The 12994-nt window shown below is 36.5% G+C and overlaps 1 protein-coding gene across 1 annotated transcript; it reads right to left on the reverse strand.

Annotated features, from left to right (window-relative positions):
- Nucleotides 1–8157: 8157 nt before the first annotated feature.
- Nucleotides 8158–12661, reverse strand: LOC107666934 (sclerostin-like). The gene is made up of 2 exons (XM_016458465.1): nt 12373–12661; nt 8158–10073 (listed from the first exon to the last, which is right to left on the reverse strand). Exons 1-2 carry the CDS (start codon nt 12602–12604, stop codon nt 9679–9681), a joined length of 627 nt encoding a protein of 208 aa, XP_016313951.1. The 5' UTR covers nt 12605–12661; the 3' UTR covers nt 8158–9678.
- Nucleotides 12662–12994: the final 333 nt, after the last annotated feature.

Genomic DNA, 12994 nt, shown 5'->3' on the forward strand with positions numbered 1-12994 from the left:
CTATGGCTATCAGAGGACTCTAATGTTTTAGTGGGGCCTCAAAACAATTCTGACAGATTGAAGCATTCGAACTATTCAGTTTTTGAAAGGAATGACTGATGCCAAATAGGACATTTAGGAATATAGCTATTCAAATAATAATAATAATGTTGCAATTTTTTTTTTTTATGCTTCCTTTGGAAGCTTGAAATTGTTTAACGTTGTTTGAAGTTGTCTGTTAATATTGTGAAAATTTCATATGAAGCATTTTATAGCTGAAATGTGATGATAACCAAGGGAAAGTGAGAAAAGAAAACAGGCTTATGACTTTAATATAAAAAAAAAACTGCCTCAGAGAACCCGGAAAAAGGGTCTCCCATCACTCATCTGGTGGGATTAAGACTGATTTCTCCAAGGGTTTGGTGACAATGGGAAATTTCAAGTCAGAGCGTCATCAGAGAAAGTGAAATTCCTGGTTTACGTATTTCGGTTCAGGCTTTCCGAAGATGTTGTGTTATGAGCTTTCTAGTTGTGTTTGATACCTGTCCGTCAGGGGCTGAACCGAGCTTTAGCGTCACTCTGGATCTAGTGGGATTTAAAAACTGTAATTTTAGCCAGTGTCTGGTAAAGTAGTTCACAGATCATAAGGCAGGTGACCCTTAGACTGGATTTGTATATCTTGAGTTCACATATATTGACTTAACTATTATTATGTGCTTAATAGATATTGAGAAAAAATTGCATGCCATTATGTCATAAAATGTAATTTTATTTCTATGTAAACATTTACATTTAATTCGTTGGCAACTAGAAAAGTATTATTGTGCAATTATAATAATCTCTCTCCCTCCTTCTCCATCGGTCTCCGTCTCTTACACGCTCTCTGTCAGAAATCTCAGATGGTCTCAGATTGATAATGTGCTTTGCATATGTTTGAAGAAAAAATATTGAAAACACATAGTTAGGATGCATGTCAGGAGGACATAATGATTTCCACCACATTTATTTTCCCTCTGGCTTGATTTTTTTTTTTGACGAATTCATAAAGAAATATTTGGCTTATGTCCATTTTATTCACTGGAAAAAAAGGTTTAGTGACCCTGAAGTTTAGTTTAGTGAATAAAAAAATGCAGATGCAACCAGATTTGTATTCTTAATATAAAGTTTTTGGTTGCAAGTTAATGCAAAGAAGGCTGTCCAAGTATTTTGGAACGGCCATGGCTGATTTGAGTGGAAATTTTACATGCCAATTTACATGTTTTTCCTACACGCTTCTCTTCTAAACTGTTTTTGGATATGCATCTGCTAAAATCATCCCACTGCGTGTCTCCTCCATCTGAGGTTAAAATAGGCTATTCGCCCATCTATCTTCATTCCATCTTCAAATACAAGCTTAGTTGAAAGGAAAAATGGAAGTAAATTCAGATATTTCTGAAGAGATCTCTGAGAATCAGAAATCAGGGGTCTGTCACACCTTTGAGTATCTTTAGGTCAGATGGAGACAAACTCTGAAGAGACAAACTCTGGCCATGTCAATGCATATTACATTTTTAGCAACTTAAAAGCATATTTCTCCGGTGAGTCCTCCTGTATTCGCTATACTTACAGGGATTTGGGAGTTTTTGAATCAAAGTTTACACACCTCTGTTTGGTATTTCAAGTGAGTGAGTTTGCATGGATATTCCCAGAGGTTGTATGTTATCTGATAAGACTAGAAAACTGAATTAATCACTGCATTCAAATCCCTCTAAGCTTCAGAGATCCAAAAGATATCTGCTAACCCCCTTTTGGGCTATGCACCAGGCCACACGGCTAGGAAACAATTTTCACCGCATTTTTACTGATTGCTTTTTTTCTTTCTTTGTTTCTGTCTTTTTTTAAAGGATTCAAAAGAGACTCCTTTAGGATTAATCAGAGCACTCAAAATACCAAAAATCAAAACATTTCCCATGTGTAATACAATCAAACAGAGGGCACATGTAACTCACACAATGACATATTTTTCAAGAAACTGGGGACAAGAACAATTGTATTTCTTCAATCTTATGTCCCAGGGCTTGATTTTTATGTTGTTTTACTTTTATTTTATAACTTTGTTTCACATTAAAACTGTGCCCTCATCTATTGTATTTGTATGCTGCTTTTTAAAAGCTTTTTATTTATAGATTTTATTGTTTTATTGGGCCCTTGTCCCAGACCAGATATTCAGTCTTGAACTATAACAAATACAAAATTAAATTATTACATGTAAAATCATAAAATCTAAAACAGAGTCAAATAAACATAATCCATTCATAATCCATAATCCATTTAATATTTTTTGCATACAAGTCTTTCTATAATTATTGGTTGTGGCATCATTTCTACTACAACAAACAGTTCATATTATTTTATTTATTATTATTTTATATTTTTAAAAGGTAGTGTACTTATTCATCGAGGAGGCATCAGTGTCATTGCTGAACATGCTTGAAAATATGATGAAACATGATGAGGTAAATATTTCTTGTGAGCAGCATATTTTTTTATTATGCATTCTGTCAAGTCAAGCTGCAATTTTATCAAATTTTGCAAGAAGTGGGAAAATATTATTTAATTTTATTTAGGATACTAAAAATGCTATATATTATTTGGCTTTTTCTGAAATTACAATAGCTTTAGCAAGACAAATTAAAGAATTCTCTATTCTCTTGTAATTCAAGTAAATCTGCTGTTGGGCAAATTAAATAAAAAAATAGTGAGAGTGTAAAAAGTGTGTTTTAATGTTTAATTATTAACTATGTTTAATTATTTAATTATTAACAAATTCACAGGACCGAAAGGGGGCATGATCGAAGAAAGCAGAGCAAAAACAAAAAAAGCTAAGTTTAGAACATTTAATACAATTTAACGATTTGATAAATGTATTGACCAGAATGTGCACCAGGACAGATCTGCTCTTTCAATAAGAATAAAATTAATCAACTTGGCAATGATGAGGTGATATCTTATATGTGGTTCCCAGGTTTCTGCATTTCTTCTTAAGCTTTTTTGGGATCTTAAAGTAGTGGAGTGGCATTTTCACAGAGACATAGTGAAACCGCTCGATTAGAGCTGTCAGCCCCTGTGTTGAGTGGTGAGGTAATGCTACAGAGACATGAAAAAAAATGAAACTGTTCTATCATGATCAAAACCCGCTGTGATGCACATCTGGGTGATGAGAGGTAGGCGTTTTCAATGGTTGGTACCATATTTTATATCCACTAGTGAGATTGTCAACAAATGGATAGACATTATGCAGACAATCATTTTTTCTATTTTCATATCAAATACAGATGTTTGGATGCAAGCAGCAGGTTTTTGCTCTTTCACTTTTGCTTAATATCCAACAATATGCGTTACTTTTTTTTTTCTGCAGAACACAAAAAGGGGTCAAAACAACATTAGACCCCCTTAACTTTCATTATATTGCCAAAAAAAAATCCAATTAAATCTTCATTTATGAAAGAAAGTCATCCAGGTTCGGAACAACAGTATTTTCATTTTTGAATAAACTGTGCTAAATAAACTGGATAGATTTGGATACAACTGTGTTTTGGATTAAGCAGTGGTTCATTTTTGACTTGAAGGCCCTCACTGTCCACACAATATTAAATAAATATTTCTGGTATTTCTGCTGTAATCATAACATTTCTGACTGTTTTCAAACTTTTATTATTATTATTAACAGAAACTGGGAGTGATGATGCATTAAATTAACTAACCATAATTCATTAAAACGTTATGATTCCAGAGGTTTAACTATGTGTTCTTCAATAAAAACAATAGTTATTGAAGGGGGAAAGAATTATTCATTATTCAATATTTCAGTATACAGTAGATCTTGATTTTATGTTTTTTAAGCATTTTAATTAAGCTTAGAGTTTGATTTTAATTTAAATCATTAATTTAAAATACTTTCCCTGAAAGTTTGTTAAGGCTTCCTAGTGGGGCCCGGCCTCCTGTTTGAGAAGCACTACTTTAAAGACCATAATTTTCTCATAATAGGCAGCTAAAGCTATTCTGATCATAATTCTACTGAAAAACAAACTAGTGATGATTGTCACTGAGAGAATAGACAATTGCTCCATCACATTTTCCTGTCTTAGACAAAAGAATTAAACTGAGCTGATTTCATTTGTTGTTGCTCTAGACATGTTGTTCCAGAATATGTCATTCAAAGATCCAAACATAATGAAGACTATACGAAACTTTCCATAAACATCCGACCGTGCTTATGTTAACTGACTAAGCTGTAGAATTATTAAATGTAATCAGTTCAACTTTCTGTATATTGGTAGCCATGACATCATATGTTGATGTCACACATGCATATGGTAGTCTTTACCTGGCCTTTCTCCTTCCCCTCTGATGCAAGAGTGCATAGCGCTTACACTCACACCATTTGGCATGTGTTTATTGGCAGAGCTGGGTTATGTTCAAGGTGTCTGTTTGACTTGGATGAATTGTAATCTTTTAAACAAACAAACTGCAAACCAGAGCCAAGGGTCAACACCCACTGATACGAATGTTACCTTGCTTCCCACACAAATACATTGCGCAGTGCCTCAACTTGGTGTGTTTCTACAAGAAACTTCCAGGTTTTTTGCTATATTGGTGACAATTGAGGCACAAAATGTCTGCCAATGCATTTTTTTTTTTTTTGGAGTTAGTATTGTAAATGTTTATTGACTATTCGGTTTCCTTTCCTGCTGCATATCTTTGGCCTACATCGGATGCTGCCACTTGGTTGGGACGGTCATGGCTCATCGAACGCTGCTGACCCATGATGCTACCATCCACCCCTGGACACATCCGTTCTTCCCCCCACCCAAATTTCCCACTGAGCCATCCTTCATGGATCATTGATAGGTGGCCCTTTTCCACTCTTAGTCCCAGGGTTCGTTCTTTGAATCCAGTGAGCAGTGGACACTTAAAAGCCTTTTTGATGGGGGTGTGACGGAGGACATGCTGAGTGGCTCCAGGCTCTCCGTTCTGCCCTGACCCTGGCCTTTCCCTCAAACGCCCCCACCGCCACCAGATCCCGCTCTCTGTCCTCTCTAACACTTCCTATGTTCCCAGGTCTGTGCCAAGTGCTGCTCTGCTTTGGATTTGTTAGAAGCTGTTAGTTCATATGACCTGATAAGGGAGTGGCTGATGGAGAACAAACATCTGTATCCAAATGCATCCGTCATAGCCCACATGTGTTTGACTTTGGAAATTAAATTCTTCTCTGGAGTGCCTTGAATTGAGTTTTAGGCAGACTGACTGGTGCATTAAACACTTTGAATTAAAGAAATCCCCAGTAATGCGTACAATAGTATGTGCCCTTTTATTTTGATATGCTTTATATAATGTTCTTGTTTCCCGTCCTTTGTGTCCTTTTGCCATTTGTTTTATTCTTTCCAGGTGTGTTTTGTTAATGTATCTAATTATTGTCACTTATTATGTCCTTTAGTCTTTAACTCCCCGTTTTGTTTTTCTGAGATTTTCCTGTACAGATAAACTAGTGAAAATGAACCAATTTTGCATTTTCATACACTACCATTAAACATTTTTGGGATAGTAAGATTTATTTATTTGTTTGTTTATTTATTTCGAGAGAAATGCTTTCATTCAGCTAGGGTGCAATAAATTGATTAAGATTAAAGGACCGTGAAGAAATTTACAGTGTTATAAAAGATTTATATATATATCACAGTTTCCATAAATTTATTAAGCAGCACAACTGTTTCCAACATTGTGTTTCTTAAGCACCAAATCAGCATATCAGAATGATTTCTGAAGGATCATGTGACACTGAAGACTGTAGTAATGGCTGCTGAAAATACAGATTTGACATCACAGGAAAAAATACATTTTCAAATATATTAAAATGGAAAACAGTTATTTTAAACTGTAAAAATATTTCACAATTTTACTGTTTTTACTGTATTTTATGCAACGTTGATTAGCATAAGAGACTTTAAAAAACATGTACAAATCTTACGGACCCCAAACTTATGAACAGCTGTATATATAATCTTACATATTTCATCTTTATATAATTTAAACCCCATTTACACTTAATTTCATTCATTCATATTTATTTTCAGATTGAATTCCCAGGGTTTCAGTGTGGCCTCAGACTTTTGGGACGCACTGTATGTTGGGGAATTTTTGTTTCTTGTTTCATGCATTTGGCTCCTGACAAACTTCTGTTCCTTTCGTCTAACATTACGCTCAGTAAATATACTATACCCACCCTAGGAAAAACTTGGACATTGACGACATTAGTTGGGCCATTATACAAGTCTAGAAGGAAACTTGAGATTCAAACAATTGTGAGAATTTGACCTTTACTTTTTTTGATTGAGCCAAAACTTACAACATAATCCCAGCTAACAGAGCAATCATCACTGAAAAATATATCACTGAGGTATTTTGGTTTTTGGCAATAACAGAAACCATCTACTCTAACATAATATGTAAATCAGCTGATCAGATGTTTTATTGACTTACATTTGGAAGAAGAACAGTGCCTTCATTAATGACTGTCTATAGACTCATGCTTTGTCAGCATGAACTTATTTAGGTACTATGCAACCTCAAGAACTACTTTTTGAATTTAATTTGATAGTACACAGCTTCAGTTCAGTGAGATTTACTTAATCACCATCATGTGCTGGAAGTCCACAGTGTACCACTAAAAAAGGTCAGCCTGTGTTGCTTTGAGACACTGGAAGGTAAAGACGTCATCTTAGGTTGAGCTATGACTTCAACAATGAATGTCTTCAATACATTATAGTCAAAGTCAAGTGGCTAACAGGGTTAAATGACAGTTTTAGAGCCCCCTCATTTTCCTAACCTGCTATTGTCCTAAATAACTGCACCCACCTGGTCCTTGGATCAAATTCAGTTATGTCTATTATGCTTTGAAAAACTTTGACTTCAGTCATATATTTGTATATATAAAAAAGTAATTTTATTTAAAATATAAACAATTTTATTTTATATATGAATATATTTTTATTCATAGATTTTTTGTGAAAATAAAAATAATAATTGTCCCATAGCCAATGTTCCAATATCTTCTGTATTTATAATACATTATTTACTAAAAAACAGATCAAAATAGACCCAAGGACAAAAGTAGGGTTAAGAAGTGCATACCCAGCTATTGCCTGGTCTGACCGACAAGATCTCTGGAGGAGTTAAGCGTCTGAGCAGCGCTGTGGCGTCTGAGATACTGTGGAGCAGGCACAAAAGTGTTAAACACGCACTGAGGAGTGAGTCCCAGCTGACCTCTCTCACACACTCCTGCTTTCCCTGTGGCTGTGGAGGTCCGTGCCAGGTCCCTGCCGAGTAACGACCGCAAACAGCGGCCGTAACTCAGGTCAGATGCTTTGTCAGCATCAATTTATTTAGGAACTACTCAAGTGACACGTTCAAGCACTTGTTCTTGAATTACTTGGAAATGCTTCTGCCTGCCAGCTACTTTTGATGTCATGTCAAGTGGCCATGAATTTGGGACGATTATATTGGAATTGAATTAAAATGTTCTCAATAGTTGTTGGATAGTAGAACAAGAAATGAAAATCATTTAGTTTAGAATGTTTCCCCAGTGTTTCATCTTTTAGTCACAATATAAGCGTATATAAACACTTCGAACATGTAATAAAAAGTAAATTAGTTTGTTTTACAGCATAATGACTTCCATGTAGTTTGTGTACTGAGCAGCCTGGACCCAGTTAGACTAATACAGAGAATTTCATCATGAGGAAGCACTTAAGTGTGCAACAGACAAGATTAGAAAGACTAAAACAAGTCCGCCAATACACATTTCCTTGTCAATCTATGGCTCAGACTCTGCAAGCTTAAACAAGCAAACAGATGAATGGAAGCCTGTGGGTTGAGTTCACTATACCGGATAAAAAGAGCTGTTTCTGTTGTGACTGTACTGTTCCTGTCTGACGAGGGGATTCTTTCCTTTTCTCACCTTTTGTAAAGGTGTCTTAGACATTCCAAAGTGCTACAAAGCCTCTACTTCCTAATTGTGGAATATTGTTTACAGAGGGCTCATTGAGGGACGGATTTAGCGTGCAGGCACGGCCCGAGAGGAGAAAGGATCTGTCAAAGCAGTCTGACAAGAATGATAACAAACACACTTCTTTTCACATATATACGTTGCTTAACTTTATTCATGTACTCTTTTTCGTTATGGAATTCACTATAATTACATATAGTACAATAATGGCTATTATTTTCTACAAAAAGAATGCATAAATAATTTAAATGATGAAATTGAAAAAAAATAAATACGCAATTCATTCTTTGTAACAGTCTTTTGGTCGGACAAAAGATACCACTCAATGTGGCCGCACAGGTACAGTATGTACAAGTTTCTATTCATGGCAAGTCAGCTTACATTATAAAAATCCCTTCCAGTTGCTATTTCAAATACACAATTGAAAAATAAGCAAATATTATCAGCACTGTTTTGAGAGAAAAAAAAAAAAGGCAGGGAAGTCACGAGCAGAAAATGTTGAACAATTGGCATTCTCTTATCTCTTTATCCTGTGTAAAATCAACATCCAGACCACAATTTCAAAGTTTGGTTCACTTATTTGTCTCTCCTTTTCCAGTCACAAGACAAGAAGGATGACATCTTTGCTGAAGACTTCAGTAATGGATGTAGGTAACCTGCTAGCGACTGCAGATAGCTGAATATCTCCAAATGGTTTCCATTGAAGGAGGGTGCAAAAAGGTTCTTTGCCCGCGAGGAATTGCTGCAGATTCTTGCACACATGTGGGCCTCTTTTTCGGGTGTTCTAACAAACAGGAACTGACCATGTCTAGAGGAAATGGCTTTTTATGACTCAAATCCTAAACACAGGAATGGAACTATTTGGTAATTAGGACAAGTCACAGGAATATCGTTTGCGGTTCTTGACCTCCGGGGACTTGGACCGTGGAGGGCTGACACAACTTTTCGAACTCTCTGTAGCTGCCACTTCCGTTCAGTTTGTTGTGGAAATGTGAAGTTGCAGAAACTCACATGGTGACTGGCTCGGCTCCCCAGCCCGTCAAGAGGACTCGTGGGCTGGTAAAATTGACCAAGGTTAAGAATTCTGGGCCTCAGCAATCTGTCAAGCAGTGGCGTGTCTTTTGGGCCCGACACGGCTGGACGGTCAAATCACACTTTACTCCCAGTCCCAAAAGAGGAGGACAAATCTGGTACGCAAACATTCACATGAGCGCTTGGTGGATTGGTTGAGCGCTCCGTGTGTTTCCCCGTAGTTAGCTTACCCTTTCAATGAACTTCAAACTTGAATTGAACTGCTTGGGCAAGAATATATGGAGTTTTTCCTCCTTCCTCAAAATATCATGAACTATCACATTCCCTGAACTAATCTCACATAACAGCATACGTCTTTTACTCAAGTGTCCATTAGTCCGTTGGCATTCTGTGATCAAACTGGGACTATTTCGGCTCAAGAGCACATACAAACAGTGAGACATCTGAAAAACATTGGAAACTTGTTGTTGTGGTTTGCACGCCAACAAGTTTGTTAAAAGCTAATGTGTTCATTCCTTCCCTTGTAGTTGAGGATTGCAGTTTCTGAAATATGTGTGCATATGTATATAGGTGTATTTGTATGTGTGCAGGAGAGAGTTTCTCTATCAGTTCATGTTTTCCCCTCAGTACGAATTGCTGTTGACTGATGGCATTTTACTACGGTGCTTCTTATTGCGTCGGGGCTTCTTGGAGGACAACTCCTTGACGTCCGATTGGTTGTGATGGCGAGTGTAGCGTTTGCACTTGCAAGACGTAACTACTCGGATTTTGTATGTCCGGTTTGGTCCGTTAGGACACTGGAGCTGTATCCGCTGGGTGCGGGAGTGAGCGGGAATGCAGCGATAATCGGATGAGCTGGTTCTCCACCATTTTCCCCTTAGAATTGAGTTTGGCATAAGGTGAGCTGGAAGGCATTGACCAGAACACACCAGTTCCTTCACAGGTTTGACACTGCGACAAGATCCATCTGTAACGTAGCGGGTAGAACGCAGCTCCCGGCAGCTTAGTTCAGAGGCTTCTAGGAAAGAGAGGACAACCAAAACAGAGTTAAATGTTTACAAAATGGTTTAGGGAAACATCTTAAATAAAACACAGCTACCAGAACTGGTATTTATTATAGCCTGTTTGACATACTGGATTTTGGACTATTCACAGCTACAATAAGCAAAACAAATTTTATTTTTCATGTTTTGTTATTTACACAGGCATTGAGTAAATTTCCTAAAGTTGACTTTATGTTTTGTCGAGTTTCCCAGAAAAAATTGTTGTGTGTCCAGCTAGCAAGGAAATGCATGATAAAATCTTTTAATATCAGTACAATATGTTTTTGTTTTTTTTATCTGGTTTGGATTTGGCTAACAAGTTGTAGTAGATGTGCTCTTGATTGAGGGTGGAATTGATGAGAATTCCAATTAATTAGAAACCCACAGACACTAAACAACATACCAGATTGTTCTGTACAGAAAGGACTGATTGCTTGTGAACAGGATCAAAAGACTTCGGACTCTCTGGGTTAGAGCTAACTTTTTTCCAATAAGATTTGAATTTAATGTACTCCTCAGAAAACACATTGACAATTATTTTTTTCGCTTTTAATGTGTCAGTTAAAGAGATGAAACTGAGATTGGAAAGATCTGTTTCATTCTGCAGCTCCCCTCGTGGAGAAGAACAAAGGATTTATGTGTGTGATGAGTTCAGGTTCTGCCTCCCCTGATTCTCAGAAAACCTGATCTGATGTTTTATGAGGAGCGGGACGAGAGCCAGGAGAAGATGAACATATCTCAACATGACCCCACACTGACCACCAGAGAAACTACACCACACGTCACCCCTTCAAGAGCAGCACATGAGAGTGTGATATCTTTCTCCACCCCTTAACGAGCGACTATAACGTACATGCTTGGCTGGATAACTGTTTCCTTATGCTGAAACACAACATGATTTAGGGGTGTTCACTAACATAATTAGATATCCGAAATTATCTTGCATCTTTGGTTGACTTTACGAATTGCTCAATCCTTAATTATTTTTATTATTTATTGTTATTGCCATAATTTCATTACTCTGTTCATGGAGGTTCGCTTGTTATTATTTTTGGAAGTAATCTGTGTATTTATTTAGCAATAAAATTAGACAATTTCTCAAACCTCCCCAGCCTTTTTTTTTTTTTTTCAAAGCAGTCTTGATTTGTGCTCTGGAAACAAGCTCTAAGAGACTTTTTTCTTAATTCTGACATTAACATACACAATCACACACACACACACAGTGTATATTGTTAGAACTAGTGTAGGTTTGAATTCACAGTAGTTTTACTTTTCACAGATGGGAGTCATTCTCTATCGTGGCAATACCCTGAAGAAATGACCCCTTAGAATAACTTCTCACATTTTCAACTATGCTGAAACCATACTGTTGCAATTAGATGGTTATGGAAAGGCAAACCTTGTCTAATTATGTAAAAATGGGGATACAGTAACAAAAAAGGGTTATCGAAATTAGTGCATCACTTGTGCTGGTGAAAAGGTGGAACGGCATGCATTCTTTCTGAACTACTATAAAGCTTTTATTTTGAAGCGGCCACATCTGTTTAGAGCCAATATAGGTATATCCAGTTTCGTAGAAGTAAATGATGATTGTATGTGTAGCCTACATAAACACCTTGCACTATAAAATACAGGGCAAATTTTTAAAGTCATTGGTTGGAGAAATTATGTTATTAACAAATTATTGGAGCAAATATCATTACAGATAGTTGCTGTTTAGTTACCCATGAAATTTTCAGCTGACAATCCATTTTAGATAACAGATCTATATAGCGGAAATTGTCTAATTATATTTGACACTAATTCCTTTTCATACCTCCTAATTTTTACACACATTTAAAACACACAGTACCCAAATTGTTAACTTGCAAACATGCAAAAACTTACTAAAAGACGCATAGGCCTATTCCTTAAAAGTGTTGAAATATATTTTATATATTTTTAGTATTCTACTTCATTTTACTCTTTTAAAAAAAGCTGTACTTGTTTACATAAAAAATCGAATCACTAATGTAAGATTTACTTAAGAGGTTGCTTAAAAAAGAGCTGAAATAAAATTCAAAATAATTATTTTGGTACATATTCATTCAATGTGTTGATGTTGATTGATACGGGCCAATTTTTAAGGGAAAATAGCCCACAAATAATCTTAAAAGAAAAGAAAAGAAAAAAAACAATTTGCTATTATATTTTGACTACATGTTTGTGTTAGTATTGATCTGCTTTGATCGAGCTCAATGCTATTAATTAAAGATCCTTTTTCTTTTTACTTACCATAAGTACGGGAGTTGGTTGATGACCTCCTTCCTCCGTTCTTAGCTCGGTTCATTGTGTTGTTGTCAGAAAGTTGTATCTGCTCCTCGGGTCTATTCCTGTCCTCCGTGTATTCAGGTAGACCTATCGTTTCTGTCGCATCATTTTTTAAAGCTCTCCATCCGTGCGCAGCTGTGAAACATCCCTGTAGCAACAACAGCAGCAACAGCCGCGTACTGACAGACACCTGCATACTGAAATAGAGAACGAGACGTTCAGCGGGCAAACTCTGACCGGGTTTCTTCTCCTCGCGAGAGGCTTGCCTTTTTAAAGTACCACAGGTTTCGCAAAAAAACTTGATAATTTAGCGCAAGTGGGAGGGATTTAGGCAGAGCCGCTCATTCAGAAACTGATAGGGAGGAAGGGGCACGCGCAGAAGTGTAAGGTCAACTTGGAGAGAGAAAAGTCATCTATTTTTCACCAGAAATGAGACAGCATGTCTTTACTGCTGTTTCATACTGTGTCGTTTTCTATTGTCTTTACTTATAGATCAAACCTAAAATAGCCAGTCAGAAGTTTGGACACTTATCATTATTTTCAATAATTTTGTATAGCCTAGCCTACTGTTTTATTTTTTATTTGT

Source organism: Sinocyclocheilus anshuiensis, unplaced genomic scaffold (genome assembly GCF_001515605.1).
Source record: "Sinocyclocheilus anshuiensis isolate Anshui unplaced genomic scaffold, SAMN03320099.WGS_v1.1 scaffold1160, whole genome shotgun sequence".
Taxonomy (NCBI): domain Eukaryota; kingdom Metazoa; phylum Chordata; class Actinopteri; order Cypriniformes; family Cyprinidae; genus Sinocyclocheilus; species Sinocyclocheilus anshuiensis.